At 36.3% G+C, this 26,036-nt stretch overlaps 2 protein-coding genes across 2 annotated transcripts; both read left to right on the plus strand.

Annotated features, from left to right (window-relative positions):
* The first annotated feature begins 7,780 nt into the window (after positions 1 to 7,780).
* LOC117633052 lies at positions 7,781 to 12,329 on the plus strand. The gene is made up of 5 exons (XM_034366724.1): positions 7,781 to 8,217; positions 10,101 to 10,165; positions 10,281 to 10,341; positions 10,623 to 10,769; positions 11,890 to 12,329. Exons 1-5 carry the CDS (start codon positions 7,950 to 7,952, stop codon positions 12,012 to 12,014), a joined length of 666 nt encoding a protein of 221 aa, XP_034222615.1. The 5' UTR covers positions 7,781 to 7,949; the 3' UTR covers positions 12,015 to 12,329.
* Positions 12,330 to 18,314: 5,985 nt separating this feature from the next.
* Positions 18,315 to 25,720, plus strand: LOC117633054 (NADH--cytochrome b5 reductase 1-like). Its single transcript, XM_034366726.1, has 9 exons — positions 18,315 to 18,718; positions 20,104 to 20,245; positions 20,409 to 20,499; positions 20,655 to 20,732; positions 21,399 to 21,479; positions 21,591 to 21,680; positions 23,486 to 23,551; positions 25,092 to 25,178; positions 25,252 to 25,720. The coding sequence occupies exons 1-9, from the start codon at positions 18,610 to 18,612 to the stop codon at positions 25,342 to 25,344; spliced, it is 837 nt and encodes a 278-aa protein (XP_034222617.1). The 5' UTR covers positions 18,315 to 18,609; the 3' UTR covers positions 25,345 to 25,720.
* Positions 25,721 to 26,036: the final 316 nt, after the last annotated feature.

Genomic DNA, 26,036 nt, shown 5'->3' on the forward strand with positions numbered 1-26,036 from the left:
GGGAACACACCTAGGCAAGTCAAAGAGCACGATGACATGAATTTGGCTCATATAAGTAGGAAAGCTCTTTGAGATTGATCGAGATGGAAATGACATTATCTTGGATTTAGTTGAAATGATGAATAAAAGAATATAAGTGCTAGTCCACTTGATGTACGATGGTCAAGATGATAATCTAGGGGTACGAGAGGGGGTTGGGTACCTTGATAAATTTTCGGGGTCTTGGGTCTGGGGCTGGGTACGTACAAAGGGATGTGTGGGAGGGAGGGTGTAGAACTTGGAGATGGGTGGTGGTGGAGGAAGGAATGGGCAGGCCGCGGGTAAGGTTTGGGTGTGGAGGCAGTTGTGGGAGGAGAGGGAGAGTGGGGAACTGGGTAGGTTTTTTTATATTTTAGTTTTATGAATAAATATTTACAAGTATTTCATTTGTATCCATGAGTATTTTTCGTAGTTAAATAGGGTGTATTTAGTTAATTTTATATTTAAATTTAAATATTATGGTGCACTTAGATCTTAGGGTGTACTCAGTTAATTTTAGAGTTTGTTTAGCAACACTCTTTCTTTAACATATTTCTTTAGACGGATGCTAACTTTGGCATCCTTAAGCAGACAATCAAAAAGCCAAGAAGAGATGTTTGCTTTCCGTTAAGCAGTAAGTGGTGCTCTGTTTCTTTAAAACATTTGTTTTTTATTGCTCTCTCATTTGGTGCTATATAAAAAGTATGGTGCAATAGCTATATGATTTCAGAAGAAACTTCGGATATTCCTTTTTCTATATTTTTTTTTTTCTTGTGGTTACTGAAATCTTTCCAAATATATGAATTTTTTAGTACACCTAGATTTTATTGAACTTTTTTATAATCCTAATTGAATACACTCATATTTGTATGGACCATTTGTTCACCCGTTTTATATTTGTTCCGGTGATGGTAGGGTAAAGTTCCCCATTGTCTCGAAAATCATTAACTGATTAATAAGTTAACTTTCTTTTGTGTGCGAGCGTGCCACTGCTAGTAATGAAAATCCTAGCAGACTTCTTAAAAATAGATAACTTGCGCCCCAAGTTACTGATTTCTAAACAAGTGATTGTGAATTTGGGTGAGGAATATCTCCCAAGTAAGTTCTTTTCTTGCCTCAGACTAGTGATGACTTCACAATTTTTCACAGTACAAAACTGATAGTTCTGACCAGAATGAATGATAAGAAAGTGAACTGTTTTAGGCAGAACTGCCTTTTACAAAGCTCAAAAGGGAAGACCAACTCTAAAAAAGACAAAAAGAGCGCTGGACTTCAATTTCTGCCTGGATAGATACTTCTGATCCGGGCTGGACTGGGTATGTCTGTGTTGGATTGGACCATCAACACCTTCAACTATCAAGTTTTAGCTGTAAATCGATACCAACGTTCGAGTGTGGCAAAGCTTTAATCTATTTCAAGCCCTGGAAGGTTTTTTGAAAAGGTAGAAGTGGCTGGATTTGATGATTACTGAGCTGGAACTGCACTATGGTACCTGTTCTGCTTGATCAGGGCTTTCCATAAATTTGTTGAGGTTTTCATATTTGTAAAACCCGAACTCTGCTTGATTTGGCTTATGCTGAACCAAATTTGTAACGAGAGAAATCTCGCTTTGAGTGACTATTTGACAGGATCCGCCCCAAATTTCCCGAAACCCTAGATGAATCCTGTGGAAATTTCCGACATCACCCCGATGTCGGGCCCACTTCTAAAGCTATACCCTTTTTCCCAAAATAGAATAAGGGTACGAGTCTTTCTGCCAAAATTTCGGCAGAGTCTCCTCTGTAAATTGAACATTGCCCAGAATTTCAACCTCACAACTGGCAGCATGCACAATATAATTTCATGCAATTCACATAAACGGCATTCGGCCTTCCAATAATTCTCAACTACCAAACATGCTAACAAATCAATTCATGCCTTAAAAAAGACAAACGATAAATTCAAATATAAATTATGACTACTAAATTTCAACATGCATCTTTCAACTTTTCCAATCCCAATATACGAGGTTTTAACCTCCTAACACAATCATATTTATGTCCGCGGCTGCACCTAATAACCTTAGGCTGCCTAGTACCCACACTGAGGGATCAAGCCACACGTAGTTCTTCCTTAAAACCTAGTTCCACACATAGGCAATACCTTTATTCATTTCTCTGTATTTCACATCATCTCCCCATACGCCGGTACTACCAACGCCACGTATGGGGCCTGTCAACACGCCGGATAACCTACGCCACGTGCAACCTCACCATATTATCACATAATCTTCCCATACGCTGGTACTACCAACGCCACATATAGGGCCTGTCGACAAGCCGGATAACCTACGCCAAACGCCGGATAACCTACGCCACGCGAGACCTGAACATCATATCACAATATCTCTCCATACGCCGGTACAACCAACGCCACGTAGGGGGTCTGTCGACAAGCCGGATAACCTATGCCACGTGCGACCTCAACATAATATCACATAATCTCCCCATACGCCGGTACAACCAACGCCACATATGAGGTATGTCTCAACGCCGGATAACCTACACCACGCGAGACCTCAACATCATAGTACAATATCTCCCCATACGCCGGTACAACCAACGCCACGTATGAGGTCTGTCAACACGCCGGATAACCTACGCCACGTGGGACCTAACTTTCACAGGGTGGTACTTGTAGTGTAACCAAAATTCGGGGAGGTGCCTAAGGTAGTACGAATAGCACTTCAAGCTGACATTCTAGACTCTTTTTATACCCTTATACATACATATATATATATATATATATATATCTCTCTCTAATATTGTATAAACCTCAACAACATCCCAAGTACCCCACAAATCACCAACACTTAACAAAAATGCTAAACTAACTATTAGTTAAAAAAATGGTTTTAAATAAACCATTAATTCATATGCCTAACAATTCCATCACAAAGCCAAGCTATTCATTTAAAAATAAGGTCCGAGAGTTTCCTACAATAACAATTAAACACTCTAAAAATCTCAACCTAGTCAACATAGCTCAACAACGCTCAAGACCTATCATTATGGTCATTATAATCCTCCTAGGAAGGTAAGACTATCTCGGAAGGCTCACTGTCAACCAAGGGTCAAACTACCCAATCTTGGTAAAACGGGCCCACGGGGCCCACGACCTTCAAATTCCAATCCGAAGGTTCCTAGGGGTTCTACAAGGTATAGGACACTAGTCATGCAAGTTTAGTCCAGATCGGACGGTCAGATCGCTCATCATCGCACAATCTGACGGTTCATATAAACATAAACTTTAAATTATTAAATCGGAACATCCGGGGCTCCGAATCACGATCCATGAATTCCTACACGATCCTAGAAATACCCAGATTAACATATATTAAATTCAAGACCATCCAACGGTCCCAATCTATCGAACCCGGATAACGCACAACATGCGGTATCCGTTCGATAGTCAAACAACGTTCGAATTGAGATCCGTGAAATCCTACGCACTCGTGACAACCTAAGGATAGCATCGAGACACAGTGCAACTTTACTACCCTCACCCATGAGCCGCCACACGCGCCGGCAGCGCTGGGTGCCCAAAGCGATTACGCATCGCAGGAAAATCTCAAAACCACGGCTCCAAACTCCTACCCTAGGTATAACACCCTATTTGTGAGCCACTTTTGTTCTTGGACCTACCCCAAAAACTGACCGGAAGTGGCTGAAATCGAGATCCCAAAATCGACCGAAATCCAATTCGAAAATCGAGTTACCTACGTTCAAAATCGATGCAATTCTACCCAACCATCAGCTAGAGCATGGAAAATAGGTAGAAATCCATACCTTACTCGTCTGAATTGGTGGCCGAATGAGAGAGATTGAGCTCCTTGAATTTTGGGTTAAAACCGGTAAGATTTTTGCATTTTCCGGCGATCACGAGTGGTTCCAGCGGCTGAGATTGGTCGGGATGGGAAGAGGGAGGTTGGCCGATTCTTTTGGGACCGGTGCCACCCCAAGCTGTGGCCGGATGCGACGGTGGTGGCCCAAAAACCACCGCGGTGAACAGTAACAGGGGCTGTTTCTGCGCACAGGGAGAGAGAGAGAGAGAGAGAGAGAGAGAGAGAGAGAGAGAGAGAATCTGATTTTTATAAAAAATTCCATTTCAAAATATTTACGATTTTGCCACTGAACTTGTTTTGCTCGTAACTTCTTCGTTTCAACTCCGAATTGAGCCCACTACGTGTCTACGGACTCATCTTAGTACGACCTTCCCAAAAATACTAGTCACTACCCCAAACTCCTTTTGGGGTAAGAAAATGACCAAAATACCCGTACCCAAGGGTAAATTTGTAATTTCTCTTAAATAATTTAAATAAGGGATTAAATTTGGAGTCAGGGTGTTACACTATTTCTCTGAAACTAGACTGAAGTTGGAGATTCTGGATTATAGCTGACTTGTTTCTTGTGGCTCGATGAGCTTTTGGTTGCTTCAGTGTTTTGAAGGCTTTTGAGATCAAGTGATCATTTTGAGTTTTTATTTTTGATTGATTTTTTGGCTGTCCTTTGATCTATTCATCTCCTCTCATATTTATAGAAAAATGCTGGAGTGGGATTTCTAATTTTTTAATAATGGGCGGCAAATTTTCTAAAAGCAAGATCTTTCATTTTAAATGTCAAAGAAAAGGGGAATTTTATCTATTCTGGCAGACAAACCATCAACCGTCAGTTCTTTATGGTGATCACTTTTCTGCTTTTTTGAAAGAAAACCTAATCCCTTTTTGATCTTTAACTCCTCTTTGTAAAAGTTCAATCTGCCTTGATGGTTAGTTTGATTTTCCAGATGAACAACTCCATGCGCCCTACTTATCTCTTTAGAAAATATAGTCTGCTTATCTCTTGGAAATTATGCCTATCCTGATGCAGAATTTATATAGAAAGGGACTCTGATCTTCTTTTGACTTAAAAGGCTGGAGACATCTGCCTGTTTAAGACCTGCCTTCATTAACTCCCTATCAATCCAGTTGAAATTGCTGACTTTTCAAAGTCAGGTAGTGACATGGGTTTGCTTCCATTTTGGGCTTTTCTCTTCTCATTTGATCATGCCAAGCCCAGGTTGAGTTTTGGGACTGTGGGCTGATTTCTTTTCTCTGTTTTCCAAAGCCCAAGTTTTTTCTCGTGGGTTGACAAGTCCTGGGCTGGGTTTTCTCGATTTTGGGCTCTAGATTCCAATTTAAAAGAAAAAAATCCAAACTGCTTGGATTCTGATATTGCTTAGTCTTTCTGGGCCTCCAGCGTTGGGTTGGGTGTGCAGAATTTTGGCCCAAACACCTTTTAAAGTTAATACAAGTATGAATTGAATACAACCAGACTTGCAGAAACTCTTTTAAAGTTCGTATAAATCCAAATTGAATACAACTGAATTTTTAAAATCTTTTTAAACTCTCTAGAATCCTAATTGAATACACCCCCTAAAGCAACGGAGCATTATCAAAAGTCAAGCAATGCTGTTACATATTCAAAACACAAAAATCTATACAATAATCCCTCAAATGAAAAATTGATTAGATGGAAAAAAAAATCACTGAAAATTTCCGATTGATGATGTAGAGTTGGTTGAGGGAGTATGAGATGGTTAGTTATAATGCATTTTGGGAGAAAGAATTGAAAGGCAAGGTGAGAGAAGAGATGGAGTGGGAGGATGGAAGACTGGAATTGAGCTTGTTGCTAGAAGAGAAATTGGGAAGAAGCACTTTGAGAAGGAAAAACTGTGGTGAGGCTTAAAATTTCTAAACGCAATCTCAAACGCACCACTCTCCAACTCAACCTCTATCGTTGTCCACCATCTCAACCTTTCTCTTCCTCAATTTCAAGCTTCTCTATCTCTCTTTGCGCTCTCTAGCTCTCGTTTTGAATTGTTGAATTGTTACCTTGACTATCTAAAACCCTAGCTAGCTTTTCTCATAGTTGTGATCTTCTCTGAATTTCTTTGGTAACTTTTGTGGTTTCGAAGGAGGGAAAAATGTCAACCGAATTGTCCCTGAAATCGTCGTGCATCGGATGTCGATGTTGGAATTATACAGAAGCAATTGCAAGCACATGACTCTATGCTTGTCCCGGTGGCAAAACCATGGCTCAGAACCGCGCCAAATGCTTTGAATGTGGCTCCATTGTCACTCGCTTAATTTGAGTTCTCTCTCTCTCTCTCTCTCTCTATATATATATATATATATATATATATATATATTAGCCTCTCTGCACGTACTTCCACGCCTACAGAGGATTTTTTTTTTAAATTTATTTTAGAATTAAAAAAGATAATAGGTAGTTGTGTTCCAAAAAAATATGTTCCATTATCTAATTTTTCTTTAATTTTTAATTATTTTTAATATGAAAAAGTGTGAATTTACCATATTATCCTAATTTAATTAATAATTTCAATTCTTAATGTTTGTATAACCAAGGGCATTTTTTGGTATTTTGAATGTTTTACCATTTTCTGCCTTTTGATATATATACAGATTAGGGGTGGGCATCAAAACCGGAATACCGGAACCGTGCCAATCCAGTGTCATCCCGTTTTCTGTTAGCGTGTAAACGGGATGATACCGTGTCATCCCATTACTGTTTGGCACGACATCGGTTCCACATTTGTGATCCTGGTTGGTGTCATACCGTACCAAACAGTAAATTAGTTTTATTAATTCTGATTTAATATTAGTTCCACCCCTAATTTAATTCAATTTTATTAATCATCACGAAAAGATGAACCTTAAATGGATCCAAAATACAATTCACAATCTGTCCAGCTTTAGTTTTAATGTTTGCATTAGAGTTTTCTTTGTGAAATTTAGCACTCATGATAGCATCTGATAAAAAAAAATGTAGGTAAAAAAAGAGCCCCACCATGGTTTCTAAATAGAGTTAGATATCTCTTGTTGTTAAAGGACATTTCTGAGTGACTCACCTCACTCACCATTGCTATTTTATGCCATCTAGTTTCTTCAATTCCATATTTCAATTGTTTTTCTTTTTCCAAATCACGGCACATGCCATATTGATTCCCATTCCACCAGAAATCTCCATTTCTTTTTCCATTTATGCATGAGCAATTAAATCAAGCTTAGCAGGTTGAGAAGGTTGTGCCTTGTTCTTCATATGTCCTAATTGAACAAGGCATAATATATAACAGAATTTTCCACCCCTCCCACTCTAATTATTAAGGTGGAAAGTAAATTATTTTATTTTCAAAGATATTGGAAATCAGTAGTGATCAAGCAAAGCCTTGAATTATGACTTATTTTTTTAACTCTTGAATATGATGAATCTCTTTCAACTATGTCCATTCACTGTAAGTCTTCATTTGATATATCATCTGTTGTAGATTTTTTACGGTATCAATATTGATACCGAATCATACCGATCTCGTTTAGGTCGTCCGGTATGGTTTGAACGTGTTTTTAAAAACTCTCATTTCGTGTCATCTCATCATGATTCTCTTATTCGAGATTGACACCGAGATGACCCCCATCCCGTGTCATCTCATACCGTGCCCAGCCCTAATACAGATAGATTCTGGAGAAAAATAGGGTACAAATTTATAGTTGGAGATGGTCTTTTAGCTGGTGTTTTTTTAATATTTTTTTTTACAACTCAAATAGCACGTGCACATGCTTCATAAAAAAAAAACAAATAGCCAAAGTGTGCACTGAAACTGATTCACCGGGTGGACTGTAGACATTGCCGGTTCAAGATATTGTTATCCAAATCCCTGTCAAAGCATTAAATGGTCGCCACATATCCTAATACATGTGAACTCCGAAGTGAACACAACAGACAGACATCCAATATCGTGCGAATCCAAACCATGTGTGTAAAATAAAACAAAACTTGTTCATTGCAGCAGATCTGCCACACAAAGCGAAGTGGGTTTTTTTGTTGTTGCACAGAATGGAAATAACTGCTCAGCATCACTTGTCTATTTCCCATACAAAGCTTCCAAGGCCTTCTTCTTCTTCAAGTTTCAGAGCTTCTGCTGCCTCTCTTCTTGCTTCTACTACTTCACTACCTTTTCAGTGCTCCAACAACATTCTCCAAGGCCAAGGTGTACTTAGGATCAAAGGGAAGCAGCTAAGAAGTACATTCGGCCCCATCTATGCCTCCTCCTCTAAGGCTCAAAGTCCTCCTCCACCTCAAAAATGGCTTCTGGAACCTGTTGGTATGCCCAATTCTATCTCATTCATTCTTTATTTCCCATCATGTTACATGCTATGTGAATATTTTTTTGGAATTTAGGCTATAAGATCATCAGGGTATTCTTTTTTCATAATAATCTAACTGTAGCTAGTGAGTTGTGAGTTTTCCAGAAATCTCTGGTTCAGGAATAGCGTCAAGAAATCTTTCTTCTTATCTTTAACTTCGCGGACCTTTGCTTGCAATTCATAATAAACTAGAGGTTGCTTCAGCAATTTAAGTAAACCACCGAAATGAATTATAGCTCCTTCCCAGTCAGAAAGTACTTGGTTTACTGTTCGTTTTCTTTTCTCGAGAGAGAAAAAGTAGTTGGCTTACTCAAAATTTCATGGTTTTAGCAGCACAATTTCCTGGATAGAATACAGTATCTTTAATGACAAGATCATGTCACTTAGTACTTAATATCTGTTCTTTCCTTTGTCATTGAAAATGGAATTTTATTTTATTTTATTCCTTTTTACTCCATAAATTTGAATCTAAGACCTATTCCCACCCCAACCCCTCACACAAGGATTAGTCCAAGAGCATTTTTATATATGGTTGACTTTTGGATTGTGTACTTGAAAATCTGGGGAGCAATTATTTCTAACGTATGATATAACGAACTATTTGCCTTTCTTTTTTCCATTGTTAATTGAAATTGCTTCAATGTTTGAAGTTGAACCTAATACTTCTTTTTCTGAAGGAAGGAATTAGCTTACTGTTGGGTTTCATATGCATCATTGGTAATGGCTTTAGTGCATTAATTTGTAAGACCAAAAAATAAAACCCCTTGGGAGATATGGGGACATCAGTGTGGCATGTATGAAGGAGCTTTTGATGACGAAGTCAGTAGCTGAAAGAGTGTAAGACTTGAGAGAACTAAGGGAACTAAGTTTGAGTTAAGAATGGTTTTCTTACTCTTGTAGAAAGGTGACACCAAGTTTTTCTATATACGCAGTGGAAGCACCTAGAGGAGAATTTGGGGTCTTTCTGGTCACTAGTCAGTAATGGAAGCCTACCGTCATAAAATAAGAGCACGAGGCTAGTACGTGCCAAGAGCCCTAGTTAGGGAAGAGTTCAGGTGTAAGTTTCACTGATCTGGAAGATGATTCTTAGCCTGATAAAGTTTTATAATCCTTGATATGAAGGGAGGTTTGGAAGGTGATTTGAATTCAAACCTTCTTGGAGGGAGGTTTGGCACTGATCCTGTGCTCTCAATGTTCAATACTATAGAAGGACTAGACTGCTCTGAGTGACATAGATTTGCTAGACTTGGAGAGAATTTCGACACTCATCATGCATGCTAGATGTTTTACGCGCTGGGCCTTATTAGTATTAGTCCGCTTTGAGTGACATATATGCGCTGCAACACATTCTGTTCTGCAAAGCTCACCTTGCTAAGCCATGATAGCATGCCGTGGTAACCTGAATACTGTTGGCCTTAACTCAGCTTTACTGAGTGCCCTAGGTTCCTACCCGTGTATTATTATAGAGTGAGAGTGTGACTGAAATATTGTCCAGTGGCACGCTCTGAGCTTAGAGCAGAAAAGACACCACTGCATCATAAACCCCTAATTCTCTCTATCATTCATTAACTGCATGTCTGGTAGAGTTTGTCCTCCACGGTTTATTTCTTACAGGTTGCATGTAGCAGTAGCACACAAAAGGAGGTTCCTCTTAGCCAACATTAGAATTTTCAGTCTTCTTAGTTTCAAGGGTACAGGTCTCAATTTGGTTATAATTCTTATCCCACTTCAATTTTTCTCATATTGCTGCATTTCGTCTGGCATGTGCATTCTTTCTTCTTAGTTTTTCGTTTTTGGTTAAGGAGTGACTCATTTTACAAATATAATTTCTACCCAACAGGTGATGGAGATACAAGGCATATAGGTTTCAAGGTTCCAATGCCAAGTGCGTTTGAAATTTCTGCTGTAAGTTTTTTTTTTTTTCCTTTCCTTTTTTTATTTTTTGGTTTAGCATCAGAGGTCTGTTTATAATGATTGCAAAAAAGTATTCAAAAAGTTGACTGGCTTCTTTCGAATCTAGGATGAGGTGACTGTTGGCCGTCTTCCAGAGGAAGCTGACATGGTGATTCCAGTTGCAACAGGTATTAGAGAATCATATTCCTATTTTCCTATCCAGAAACATAATCTGAAAGGTTGAATATCACAAGCAAAAAGATGGTTACCTTGTCAGAGGGTATACATGTAATTTTAGGCTAACTCATATTACTGCATATTATACATGTAATTTTATTCATGCAGATAATAAGTTATCATCAGGAAATCATACAGATGTTCAATATCATGGAGAAAAGAATAAATTCTTTTGAAGTTTAAGATAAAGTAATTTCTCAGTTCATGTTTGCGTTTGTGTCTGAATTTATAGTATCTGGTGTTCATGCTCGCATTCAAAAGAAAGAAGGGAAGCTCTTGGTAACAGATTTGGACAGCACAAATGGGACCTTCATTGATGACAAACGGTTGAGTGCAGGAGTTGTTGCCACTGTGCCACCTGGTTCTTGTCTTACATTCGGTACGTTTTAGCCTTTTTGTTTTGTTATTTTTTTTTTTATGTTTTCTCCTTTTATTTTTGGTAGCCTTTCACATATACACTATCTTTTCTACTTTCATAAGCTCCAAGTTTGCTTTTGTGACTAAATATTCTCAACTGAGGCTCAGAGAAGATTTCTGGGTACATCTCTTCTAAGTGTACGTAGAAATCAGTAGAGATGAATCAAGGGACTATAGTGTTCTTTTGAAGTTCAATAAATTCTTTAGCTTGAGCCTGACGAGATTTCCGCACAAGTCATGGAACAATGGGTTTGGCTTTTTCTGTCAATGACAGAAGTTATCAACAAACCTTGAAACTCTCATATGATCACAGAGTAACAGATTATACTCGGAAGTACTTGGGAAAATTATTTTCCCTTTTTTCTGATGTTCATGGTTTGATATAAATTTGAGAAAATAAGGAACATAGTAATTGGGTGAAGTATAAAGAGCGGTTGGGATCAATGAAGGGACGTAATGTTTGATGTTTTTGTTGAGAGTGTCTGTCTCACATTCAAAAGTTAAGGGACCTAGCCTAGGCTCCCCCCATTGCCAATTGGTTTTGGGGTGGAGCCTCAACTTCCTTCAGTTTTTCCTTTCGTTTTGGGACTGTGGGATGTTCTTTTGTAGATCTCCACCCTATCCTGCTCCTTCAACCTTTTCTTGAAGCAAATTGAAAACTAAAAGGGAGTTTTATTAATTCTGTTCTTGTATCTAGCTATAAACATAGATAAAGTGACATGAAATCAAGAGAAGTTATAGTTTCTGTGATCCAACTTTCTTTCGAAACCTCATTATGTTGTAGAGAAATTTCAGAAGAAATCTAGAGTAATTTTCTCTCGTTTTCTTTTCTTTTCCATGTAGATTAAGTACTGAACAATGGAACACTAAAAGAATTGTATTAGTGTTCTTTAACCAAAATCAAGACGATACCATAACAAACTAAAAAGAATGGTGTTATTTAAATGGCAGCCACCTAATTCTCTACGGATTTTATAATGAATGTCTTCAATGGAGTGTTTTGGCAAACTACAGTCTTCAGGATTTGGGAGTTGGAAAGTCCTTCTTGAACTGCCTAATTGAGATCACATAATTTGTTGCAGGTGATGAACACTTAGCTGTGTTTCGTGTCTCAAAATTGGAGAATGTGGAAGCTGCAAGCAACCCAGATCCTTCTGAAGATAAAATAGAGGCTGATATCCCAAATGAAAATGCGAAGACAAGTTGAAATACAGGATATCTTTGTAACTTGTAAGTGAACAAATTAATGCAAATTTCTGAATGGGAAATTAAGATAGCTCCACACCTTGGTTTGAAAATAGATCTCCAAATAATCTTAAGAAAGGCTTACTACATTTTGATCCACAATGTAGAGTTATATATTTTCTTTCCTTTCTATTGAATTTGATTCTCTTTTGTAAGCAGTTTAAGCTTCGAGAGTAGCCTACGTTACAGATGATGCATCGATATCAAACGAGATTTAATTATGTGTATATTGTTGGGGTTGAAAGGTTTTAAAACCTTGCAAAACACTCATTGTTGCTCTCCCTCAGTTCTACTATGAATTATCTTCTGTTATCATGATCAAATTATGGATGATGAAATTGATCTTGCTATCAAGGAAGCATGTCAAAATAGAAACCAAAACAGACTAGGCTGCAGAATGTTCTGTTTTTCAGGTTTGTACACTTTACTTTGAAAAATCACCAAAATTTCAATTTACAAACAAACTGGATAAAACTTCCATATTTGAAGAAGATGCGCGAAATAAAACATAGTAAAATTTCATAAAACTCCAAGCCCATAAAGTTTTTCAAACACGTATTCAAACCGGGGCATGCAGAAGAATCATAACAATTCTAGCATACTTTGAAATTCCACCAAAAATTCAATTTAAATCCAAATGGCACAAAACAAACTTTGAAATAACCCTTGAGATGTCCATTTTGATAAATCATAATCCCAAACTGAGATTGAAACTAAATTACATTGAAATAACATAGAATATCACAATAACATACTTTACAAAAGAGATGTGTGTTTGAGACATATTAACATACACTTGGTCTACAACTAATAGAGCGCAATGAGACAATATGAAGATTGTAGGAAATGAGCTCCATACCTTCAACGGGTTATTTCATTGAGATGATATTGGCTAGTTTGAACAAGCAATTGGAGCCAAAGTACACATCTATAACCAGAATAAATTCATGATTGAAGTATCTTAGGCTAGGTGAGTCACCTTTGTGAATTGAAAAATTGAGGAGAAGGGGGGGAAATGGGATAGGGAGGTGAAGTTGCCTTCCTCCACATTGGAACAAAAGTTTTTTTTTTTTTTTTTTTTTAAAAAAAAAAATTATATATATAACTTTCCAAATTCAACAAAATAATAAATAAAAAAACAAGTTATATCGTACTAATATTTTTTAAACAAAATAAGAATAAATCCTAAATTTTTTGGGATGTTTTAAAACATCAACCACTTGGCCTTCAAAGATCCTCTTAAAGGTTTTGATTTAAGCCTTAAATTCACTTTAAAAGGCTTTTTTTGTTGCATAGATGCTTAAATGGACCAATTTTTATTTTATTTTATGAGAAACTCTACCTTTTCTTCGAAAAGGTGCTGTGATTTAAATTAGGGCGGAGCCACACTAGGACTAGTGTGGTCCCGGACCCCCACTCAAATTTTTATTTATTTTAAAATTAATATACTGTTATGTATTTTTATATGTATATTATTTCAAATACTTTACATTTTGATATGTACCCTTGTGGCGGACCTATTAAGGCATAAGGAGGTGCTTTAAATTGCCATTTCGCTTAGTTGGTGGTGGTGCACTGTCTTTGTCCTTTTACTTTCATTTATTTTTATATTACTCAATTTACTTAAGTTTACAATGTAAATAAGGTACCCCATATTTGGATTCAAATAAAAATACTAGAAAATCAAATTCCCACCAAATAAAAATATGAAAAATCGGTTTTAGTGCAAAATACGATTAGGCTAAAAATGATGGCTCATTTAGTCAATATATACTTCATACTAAAATCTCTTAAAATCAAGTTTTCTTATTTGATGTGTAAGAAATAAAAGCTGCCAAAAATTATCTTGAGAAAATGATTATTTTGAAAAACCATTTTTCATACTTAGTCAATATTTTTACATAAAACATTTCTTCATGTATGATATGAATGCATGAAGAGGCCCAAGGTTTTTTTTTAGTTTGTGAAATTTCAATTTTTTCTTTCTATTGGGTTTAATGGGGGAAAAAACTTTAAAGATATTTGCTAAATTGCGACTCTTTGCCTATCTCTTGCAATTTTTCTTGCTCAGAATGTATTTAACTATCCCTTTGTCGAGGACAATTATGATTGCAACTAATAAGCAATATAATTCTTGACATATGTGATATATATATACTATTTTTCGTATGTATTGTGAGTTCGAATTTTTTATTCTTTATAATTTGTAAGAGGCCCCCACACACATGAAATCATGGCTTCGCCACTGATTTAAATGAAATTGAAAAGGCTAGGTGGGGTTTGAAACCTGTTGGAAGCACTTTGTAGTCAGGGGCAAGTCGAACCCTAAACGGGGATTAATCCCACCCTTCGGGTGTGGGGACACCTCGTGGTATTTACCGAAAAGACTAAGTGCAAAAAGTAAATAATTTAAATATGAGTGTGTAATTTAAAGTACATAAAATAAATAATTGAAAGACGAGTATGTAAAGAAAAGTGTGCAAAGTAAACTAGATTAACAAAAACTATAAAGATTATGCTAAGACTTGAATTGAACGAGAAAGTAAACTAGACTAATGTGTTGAAATGTAAAGACATAATTGAAATCTATGAAAACTAGACTATGGACTACATTACGCACTCCTAGGATAGGAATTGAACATACTATAAAATGATAAGTTGTCCATTTCACTATTCTACATTTTGGTAATTATAAAGGCTTTGATGCGTCCTAATTTGACTGGTCGTCCTAATTTGACTGGTCATCAATTGGTCTTCAAATCAATCATAATTTCATCCTTGATAAATAACATTAACTATGATGATTGCATCAATTGCCTTGATTGACTCAAAATGCATTCAATCCCTTATTCATGCTTGTGATTTGATGTGACTAATAATATTTGATTTGATTTTCATTCCATCTCGATCACATTTATGTGTTCTCAAGGCTCTTAGCCACTTTTACATGCTCAGCTATATTAATGATTTTTGGGCCTCTAACCATCTTTATTGATTAGGGCCACTCGAATGTTGTTTGAGCCCAAATTGGGATCTACTTTGTTGGATTTTGGGTTGACCCAACCAGATTTCAACCATGCTTAAACATTATCGAAAGTCAACAATAGGTCTAACTTTTCGTACAAAATACCTCTCCATGTGAGTAACACATGCTTATTCTATCACGAATTCTTACAAAAATTTGAAAATGTCCCCGACATCAAGGGCAGACCTAAGCCTAGGTTGGAGTGGGCTCCAGCCTAGGGGAAGATTTGTAAAGTATTGAACATGGTTTTAATTTTATAAGCTTTATTCCTACTCCAATAAATATTAGTCCACTCCTGAAGCATATAGGAAATAATAAATATCAATCCAAACCTATATAAGTTTGACTAGAAGTAGAACCCACGCTAAGGCTCTACCAATTTGAGCTATTCTAATCGTATTGATATTGGGCTAGACCCACAAAGAGCAAACATCAAAAAATTTCTTCTAGCCACTCAAAATGCCATATTTAAACCTTGAGAGCCTAAAGGAAATAGCTCTCCTCCTCTAAAAAATTGTACCAACCTATCTTTAGTGGGTTCTTCAATCTTGGTAAGTTTTTCTCTCTTTTTTATATTTTCAATTTTCAATTTTAATTGTTGTTAAATTTTTATGATTTAGGGTTTGGGTGAAAACTTTTGGAGATTGTTGATATATGTTTTATTTTTGCAACTTGAATTATTAATTAGCATATATGATTTTTGGTGTTTAGCATTTCTTGTTAGGATATCATGTAACATGATGATAATAGATGAGCAAAGAGATAAGGCATATTGTTTACCATGCTTTGCCAAATATGAATGCTCCTTATAAAGTTGGTACACGTCGTTCTTGTCAGCAACATGATGATATTACAATTGAACATCATTATCAGGTTGATTTATTCAATGATACAATAGATTATCAATGGGAAGAGTTAAATAGTAGATTTAGCGAAATAACAATGGAACTTCTTATTCTCAGCTCTGCTTTGGAACCTAGCAATGGTTTTAAATCATTTAAGATTGATGACATTTGCAAGCTTGTAGAGAAATTTTATCCTCAAGATTTCACTGTTAAAGAAACTTTTTGAGTTTGAAGTTCACCAACATGATCTTGACATCTTTCAAACTATGTCTACTCTTTCATAACTATGTCAAGTATTAATTAAAATAACAGAGCAAAGGCATATTATTTGATTGATAGGTTGATTCGTTTAGTGTTAACTCTTCCGGTTTCTACGGCGGCTACAAAAAGAGCTTTTTTAGCTATGAAACATGTTAAGACTGTACTTCTCAACAAAATGGAGGATGAGTATCTCGCAAATTCCCTCATTGTCTACATTATGAAAAAGCTTTCTGTGGATATTGATTCAGATTCAATAATCAAAGATTTTGATACACTCAAAGAGAGAAGGGTTCCACTTCACCAGATAAGTTCTTTGAGTTTTTTTTGCAATCGAACATATTTTTTTGAAGTTTGACAATGTGTTTGATTTGGTATTTATTTATATTTTGTACATCTTTATGCTATATTTGCTCATAATATGGCCTTGTTTGATTTATAAAATTTTATTTACATTTTTGTTTCAAGAGAAAAAAAAGGCTTATAATATATCTCATCTATAAAAATAAAAAAAAACATGGGCTAACGACAAAGGACACCTTGTTGGTTTGGGGTGGTTCTCAATATGGACTCCAGGGTATCAATTTTATCAATTTACACCCTTATGTTTGCAACATCGTCCAATTTCATCCTTCCGTTAAGTTGACCGTGTAGTCAATCGTTAAATACTGACGTGTCTATTGTGGGACCCACCTACTAACCAAATAAAAAAAAATATTTAAATTAATAAAATAACATTCTAACAATTTTTTTTTTAAAAAAATCAACTTAAAAAATCCCAGCAGCCCTCACCACACCCCAGCGACCAGTTCCCCACCCCTTCTCTGTCCAACTCCAGCCCCTTTCCTCTGCCGCATAAGCTCAGACGGCATCGACACTGTCTACCTCTGCACCCTCAGAGTCACCGATTCCAGTCCCGCCCATTAGGATTGAGAGAAAAAGCTTTAAAAAAAACCCAGCTCATTCCCTACCCAACAATCTAGCCCGCCCGCCCCTGCCAGTTCCCCACCTCCTCTCGCACCAACCCCAACCCCTTCCCTTCTCCGCCGCATCGGTGCTGGCTACCTTCGCACCATCTACCTCTGCACCTTTAGAGGCACAGGTTCTAGTCCCGCCCATCAAGATCGCAGGTGTTCATCTTCCTCGTGCTTTTACGCCAGAAAATTCGTCGACAAAAAGGCTCTAGCATTGAAGAAGGAGATCCACAAAGCCAAGATCGAAAATTTTGAATATTCCTCCATTTTTCTCATATATTGAATTGTATCATTCTCTTTTTACTTGATTTTTTATTATCAAAAAAAGAATAAAATCAAATTTAACTAGGACCTCTATTTTCTTGTTTTTTGTATTCTTGTGCTTACAACTCAGATGAGATCATGAGATGTCATAATCTTGCCTGCTTTATCTCTCTGCAAAGTCGTCTTCAATCTAGATTTTCTTTAATTTTTTAATTGAAAATTTTGGTGGTATAGCTTTCCAGCTTTTATGTTGCGGAAGTTCTAGGGGCCTTAGAATACCTTTACATGCTTGGAATCATCTACAGGGACCTAAAACTTGAGAAGGTGTTGAGCTGGGGGAGGATTTGTTCCACCAGTGAAGAAAGGTGCTGGCTTGAGTATGTCATTGGGCATATTTCCAGTTTTTTCATGGCTTTTGGCTGTGCACAGAGAGAGAGAGAGAGAGAGAGAGAGAGAGAGAGAGAGAGAGAGAGCTGGGGTTAGTTCAAGAGGAGGAGGGGAACCAGGCGGGGGAGGGAGCTGGGTTATTGGGAGGGAAGGGGCTGGGTTTTTTAAGCTTTTTATTTTTATTTATAAAGTTTATGTTATTTTATATATAAAAAATTTAGGGATTGGTTAATAGGTGGGTCCCACAATGAACACGTCATCAGTTAACGTCTGACCAAACGGTCAACTTTAGTCAACTTAACGGAAGGATGAAATTGAACGATATTGCAAACGTAAGAGTGTAAATTGATAAAATTGATACCCTGGAGTCTATATTGAGAACAACCCCAAACCAACAGGGTGTCTTTTGTCGTTAGCCCAAAAAACATTTAGCCTACCCCTGTAAAATTCCCGAATCAAACTACAATGTCAAATCCCCCATTGCATGAAATGTAATGAATATCAAACTACAAGGTCAAATCCCACAAATTTGGCAAAAGTTCATGTAACAAAATTAACATTTTGCCAAAAAGAAACAAAGAGCCACACACGTGCCTGCGAAACGAATCCGTCTTTCTCAATTGGCAAATTTCAACGCGCGAGCTATTATCATCTGCAAAACGAGGACTTTCTGTTGGATATATACATAGCACAGAAATTGCAACCAACTTCTTCCGTACGGAAAAGAGAGGGAGTGAGAGTGCAAACCACTCGTTTTGAATCCTCTCTGTCTCTGTTTCTGGCTCCGAGCTTTGCTTTGGAAGAATGGATGTGTTACAGAGCCACCGAGCAGAAATGCTAACCATAGGAATGGCTGTGGTGGCTATTGGTGTTGGTACGGCCTACTACTTCTACGTCACCAAGAAACCAAAAGGTCTTTCAATCATCTTCCCTTTTTTTCTTTTCTTTTTGTCAACATTCTTCATTATCTTCATATTCATAGCACATGGATTTCTTTTTTAGCGATTTAAATATGTTCATTTTTTTTTTCTTTTTCTATTTTTTAGTTTCCCTGATAGAATCTTAGAAGCTGATGCATTTTGTGGTACATTAAAAGAATGAACTTGAAATCTAGTTGTTGATTGATGGGTTCAAGCAGATTGTCACTTTGTATGTGCTCCAAGGGATAATGACATGGTTGAAATATCTTGTTTATTGCTATGATTAACTTTGATTTGCCATGGTTTCTTATTTGCTCTACAAACCCCTAATTCCTACTAGGTGTGTGAACCTTTTTTTTCCTTTCAAAATTCAGCCCTATAACATCAAAACATGAGGCTAACTTTAATTAAGAATAAGCTTATTCTTAAATATAGTCCTTATACTTAGGTTGGTAGGGGGCCTATGCTTTGACAATTTATTGGAGTGCCACTAGGTTTATTATTTAAGCGACTTAGACATAGGTTCTAGATTGTAATTTTGGCTCAGAGGAGTGTGCTTTTATGTTGTTATGGTGTTAGGAACAGGATAAATAGAAGTATTAGATTAGAAACTAGAAGGGGTGAGTGGCAGTTGATAAAAGTATGATTAGGTTGATTATTTACTAACGAAATATACTTTTCTCATATCGAGCAGGGTGCCTTTACTAAAGCTATTTGATTACCATCATCATATTGGTCAGACTATGTCTGTCTGCACAGTTTAGATTATCAAATAGTTTCCAATTTTACTGATGTTTTGAAGGTGATCCTTGATGAACCTCAATGATAGCCATTTACGATTGTTGAACTCCCAGATATATGTATATATACAACTATATCTGTGTGTGCATTACATGCAACCAGTATCTGTTGCATCCATATTGAAAAGCCACATAGGGCAAGTGTGGAGCTTCAAATGTACAGGGGCCGAAGGATTACATGAAAAATTTAACTAAAACCGAATGGAAGGAAATACATTTGATATCGTAAAGACATTTAACAGAACAATTTGCAGACAACTGATTTTATATCATAATTTTTTTTAACAGGAATAACCTGCGCTTTACAAAAACAGTGTTGTTTGACGCATATGACCCATGATTTGTATTTTATATAAGATTACAGATGATTTCCATCATGCATGGCATTTTACTATTTTTACCATCTGTGGCATTCACCATTCTGTACTTTAACTGTCATATCTCCAAGACAACATGAAGTCCAACTTTCTAGCAATTTTTCTAGTTGATTAACATTTGTTTTCTCCATATGCTCCATATTAGAGTTTCTGTTGATATGTGTTTGCAGAATGTGCCTAACACACCATGTGTCTTCTTAGGTTGCTTGGATCCTGAGAAATTCAAGGAATTTAAACTTGTTAAACGCACTCAGCTCAGCCATAATGTGGCTAAATTTAAATTTGCTCTTCCAACACCAACATCAGTGTTGGGACTTCCTATCGGACAGCATATTAGTTGCAGGTTTGATTGGTTGGTTTTCTGTAGTATAATCCAGTTCCATGCTTTTCCTTTTCTTTTAACAGGTCATGCTTAGTTTCAACATGTTTGATACTTCTATGATCTTGTATGCTTGACTTACAATCTATCACGGTAGTTTCTCTTGACTCATTGTTTTTTCATGCAGAGGAAAAGATAGCCTTAATGAAGACGTTGTCAAACCATATACCCCAACAACTTTGGATTCAGATGTTGGATACTTTGAATTAGTCATAAAGGTATTTATTTTTCTCATTGTTGTTTCGTAAACAGTTAATGTTTGTATGCCATTGGACATATAACTGATGGTACATTTTCTCACAAATCACTTATCCTTCTTGGCCTATTTTACATTGATTTGATAATTTTTAAACTTTTTTTATCTTGTGCGTAGATGTATCCACAAGGAAGGATGTCTCACCATTTTCAAGTGATGTGTGAAGGTGACTATCTGGCGGTAAAAGGACCTAAGGTAAATTTTTGCCTCTTTATCAAGTCTACATATCAACTAAAAGAACCAAGAAGTACAAAGTTAAAGTACAAAAAGAGATCGATTCCATTTAGCATTAAAACCCATTGATCAAACAGATTTTCCAGTCCTCCATATCATCCGGGATAATCTGGATGCAGTTTTAGGTCCAAGCTTTAAGGATGTAAAACTTGGACCAATCAGCTATCTTCTACAGAATTTTGAATCATTCACCACCTTAACTAGCACCTCCCTACAGGCTACATGTGAGTCCCAACACTTAAGCTAGGAACTTCAAATCCCTTCCAAATAAACTAACAGGTCTATGAAAACTAACATTGGAAGTTTCCGCTTTCTTAGGAATTACTGCAGTTATCGAACCATTCAAAGTCAATATGCTTTTAAAATCTCTAGGATGCAGATAAAGCAGGAAATGTGTTTATAATTTTATTCCTGTTGAGTTTGCAATGCACCATATTAATCTTTTAGTCCGGGTGGAGCACCTTCATTCAGTCCCCTCAGGGACTACTTCCTTTTCAGAAGATCTCTGAGACGATGATCTATCCACATTAATCTAAGAAACCTGAATCCTAGAAGTCTGATTTACCAACATTAAAAATTGCACTCTTTATTCCTTAGTAGCTAATTTAGTTAAAATTATGCCTCCAGGGACGATTCAAGTATCAGCCTAACCAAGTTAGAGCTTTTGGGATGCTAGCTGGAGGCACTGGCATCACTCCGATGTTCCAGGTATGTAATTTAGTGGAGCTTTAACTTTACACAAGGCCCTTTTCTTCTTTCTGCTCCACATATATCATTTGAGTGGTATAACTTCTCTTCTTTGTCTTTCTGGTTTGACAGGTTGCTAGAGCCATATTGGAAAATCCCAGTGACAGAACAAATGTACATCTTATATATGCCAATGTCACATATGAGGACATTCTATTGAAAGTAAAACTCTCTCTCTCTCTCTCTCTCTCTCTCTCTCTCTCTCTCTCTCAATACATATGCATATTGAAAGTATATATCATTTAGTATGTCTCTTTATCTATTTGTCCAATTAATATGTTCTGAAAAATTCAAAATAATATGACTAGAGAGGCCTAATAAAAAAAATATGTTCAGGCCTGTTCGGTAGTTCTCCCACTCGGGAATGAGTGTGATTTGAAGTTAGTTTAACTTTAGAATGTTTTGCAGAGTCCTCTATGCATCTCTAAGTATTCATATCATTTTTTTTTTAAAAAAAAAAAAAAGTATTATCATACACATTGAAACGTCAATGAGTCTGATAAGACCTTTTCAGACACTTACTGAGCAAAAAAAAAAAGACTAATAGGAAGAAAAAAAAACCTCTATTGGGACAACATTCCAGACACAAGATATAGTTTGTTACTTTTTTAACTGTCCAGTATGGCATTGAAAAAAAAAATTTGCACCTAAGCTTACCTCTTATTTTCATCCATGAAAAGTTGGGCTTAGGGGAGGATGAGGGGAGTGCAGAACTTATAATAACAGTGTAATACCAAGCCAAAGTAGTTATTAACTAATAAAATGCTTAAAAAGTTACACTGTTATTCTGGTATGAGGCTGATGTAGGATATGGGGGAATTGAGTATTTGGGTAATTTAGCGGAAGCGAAAACAATGGAAAAACAGAAAATAGGTGGTAAAAGACGCCTTGGCTTCACACCAAGGAGTCTCCAATGTCTGGAAAGTAAACTTTTCTTAATATCTCAAATCTCAAGTCCATAATGAATTACATAGATGGGGTATTTGTAATAATCTAACCCTAGAGTGAAAAGGAAAATTAAACTTAATTCTAGGAAAGAAATCCTAATCCAAATAAAATAGGAAACTTAGAAATCCTACTGAAATCTGGAAAAACTAAAAATCCTAATGAAATCTGGAAAACTTAGAGAACCTAGGAACTAACAAATAAATTAGGAAACTAATTAATAATTCTCTCTTCCATCTCTTTCTTTTGTAAACCCTAATGGGTTTGACAAAGATGTCCTCATCAGAGGCTGTAGGTGCTCATCATTGACACATATATTGTAAGGTGTCTTTTTACCAATGCTTTCAAGAGATGGAATAATTTCTTGTTAGCACACGTAGAAATAATATCTTTCAAAAAGAAAAAATGGAAAATGTGAAGAAACCATAGGAAATGATATTTTAGGAGATCTTTATTTAATCAATTATCTTTTGTACTTTACCACAAAAGGAAAAAAATAAATTGAATAAACTTAAGCATGTAGTAGCTTTATGTGATTTAGCCAGTGGGCACTGACAAGCACTGTCATTCAGTTAATGTTTACTTCTTACTGACATCAGACTGGATATAGCTAGTTTTTATTTATTTACAAAGATGTAATGTATTTTTGTAAATTTACACTTTGCTTAGTTTTCATGAGAAACATTGTATCGTTCTTATGTAAATAATGAGGATGTGTATTACGAGACTTTATTACCCAATTAAAAAAATCACAATAATTTTGAGGGAGGTTCTTCTATTATGGATAAATTGTTAGGAAAAATTCGAAGAATGAGGTCTATAAAAAAATGTAAATGGAAGTAGTTGAAAGAAAAAGAAAATGATATGGGGTTAGATGATGACAATATTTTTCTTCTGCACAACATTTATTATTTAATTTAGTTTGTGTCATGCACGTAGTAAGGTAATTTCCTGTCCTAGAATTTATAAAATTGGGAGATTTTGACTCTTGTATTAAATTTGTATAAACTGTGTCTTTGCAGGAAGAGTTGGATAATCTTTCCAGTAACTTTCCCAATCGTTTCAACATTTATTATGTTTTGAATCAGGTATCTATAATTTCTTTTGAAGCCACTCTTATATCTGTAACGTTCCAAGTTGATAAGTTGCATTTCCTCTCTGTTCAGAGCATTACTCTCTGTTTTTTTTTCTGTTTTTTTCCAATTACCTAGAGAACTAGGTTTAACATAACCCGTCTAACATCAGTTCAATTTTCTTGGATTATGAACTCTGTTTGGGCGTTATAAAATGGACGTAGATGCTGTTTGAGTAGAGCAAAAGGGAAGTAGTTTGTGTTGCGGTCAATTCATACCAGTATCTTACATCTATGGATAACAAAATATGTTTTCAATGCTAATCTGAATTTTAAGTACTGTACCCTTTTGTGATAGAAAGCTGCAAAGCACACTGTACCCTAGTGTGGTACACATAATACGATGGGAGCTAAATATTGTCAAACTAGCATCAAGGCTCATGGTAATTCAGCAAAGTCATTTTTCCAAAGGCTTTAGGTATACCGACAAGTTTATTAGCATGCAAAATACATTAACCCAATTATCATTCCGCCGTAGTTTGACATTGTGGGACCTTTCTACAACTTTCTATGTTGTCATTATATGTGGATCATCCTGAAATAGTATAGAGATCATGGTTCATGGGGGCTCATAGTAGTCTCATACTTTGAAGATGATGAAAACCACAACAGTTCTGAATAAAATTCTTTCATGAAATGGCTTTCTTCTTTTCAGATTTATATTGTAGAAGTTGAAAAAAAGTTCTTTTCCTTTCAGAATTTATTGTGAAAGTTGAATAAGTTACAATTCTTTGTTTTGAGATACTAGCCTTGCTATTGTCTACAAGTACCTGATTAGTGTTTATTGAATTCATTTGATTGTACTTGAGTTTGATCTAGGGATAAAGATCAAACCCGCTCAAAAATAGGTAGTCTAGAGTTGGATCCCTCACATCAGTCTGACAGTTTGAAAGACAGCTCAGAAATTTTAGTCTGTATAAGTGTCATTTTAGATTCTGTTGAACATGATATACGCCATTTAAAACTCAATGTCTTAAGGGTTACTACATCTATATATATATGGAAAGCACTATTGAGGCATACAATCAACCGCTCAAAACTGGGGCTACAGATGTTTTGCAGCTTAGGGCAAGGTTCAGCTAGGCCAATCCTAACGAGAAATTTGATCCCAACAAATTTTAAATGAAATCATTCTCATTCATTTTGTGGCAATCGATTTGACAATTTCAACTTCTGGAGTGTAACCCTCATTATATCTTATGCATCATGTTTTCTTGAAGTCCTATGGTTGACTGGGTACATGTAATTGATATTTAAAGTGCAAGAAGAAACATTGTTATATTGAAATGGATTTCTATCGTTTATAGCCGAATGTTTCCAGTTGCTCCATGTTAGTAAAACACTAAAACGTTCTGGTTTGGTTCTATATGCACCAACCTTCAATTTTTTCAACATGTCATCTGTCCTTGAAAAATTGACTTGCATAATTCCATGAAACATGTTTTGCTTCTATTTTTTGCTCATTTCTAATAATTAATCTTAAATACCATCGTCAGCCTCCTGAAATTTGGGAAGGTGGTGTCGGGTTCATATCAAAGGAAATTATTCAAACTTACTGCCCTGCACCAGCATCTGATATTAAGGTAACTACTTCTATTTGGTAACCTCTCTCTGTCTCTCTGTCTCTCACATAATTCCAAACCTTGATGTTTCCAGATTTTAAGATGTGGGCCACCACCCATGAACAAAGCTATGGCTGCTAACCTCGAGAGTCTGGGATACAGTCCGGAAATGCAGTTCCAGTTTTAGGTCTTTGCTGGAGCTCTCCAATAGGGTTTCCTATCCCTAGCATAAATAAAGGATTTTTATTTAGGATTACATGACATTTGAAAATGAAAGTGCAGTGCAGAACAAGCTTCTGACTTCTCTGCTATAAGTTCTCTAATTTTAAAATCTGGAACTGAAGTGTTGTATGTTTACTTGAGTAAAAATAATGCTAGCAGCCTTTATAGCATGTAATTTGTTCTACCATTTATGTCGATACAAGGTATTAATATCATGTAGCAATCCAATCCAGCTTATGGAGCAGTCCCAACTCTCTGTTCACAACAGAATCAAAATGTTAATGTTGGAGGATGAGCTTGATTTGGGGGCCTGGCCTCTCTGTAGGCATGATATTTTTTTATTAGAATCTGATGCTCTTGCGAATGTATGTCGATGAAATAAGGCTGCTTCTCAACAAACCCTATTCAATCATTGGTGATTCAATATAGGGCAGGACTCGCTTGGCTCACCTCTACAAAATTCTTCGAGCTTAACTTGAAACTCCAGTCAGAAGCTTGGAAAAATGGAGAAAACTCACCCCCACCTTATGCAATACAAATTTTGAATCGTTTGAATGGGATGAGACCATTACAGACATTTTGAATCTTTCAGAAACTGTAGCAGACTAACTTCAAAGAATCCTAACAAGCGTTCAATCAGACATTTTCATTTTCACA

The sequence above is a fragment of the Prunus dulcis genome, chromosome 6 (assembly GCF_902201215.1).
Source record: "Prunus dulcis chromosome 6, ALMONDv2, whole genome shotgun sequence".
Lineage (NCBI taxonomy): Eukaryota > Viridiplantae > Streptophyta > Magnoliopsida > Rosales > Rosaceae > Prunus > Prunus dulcis.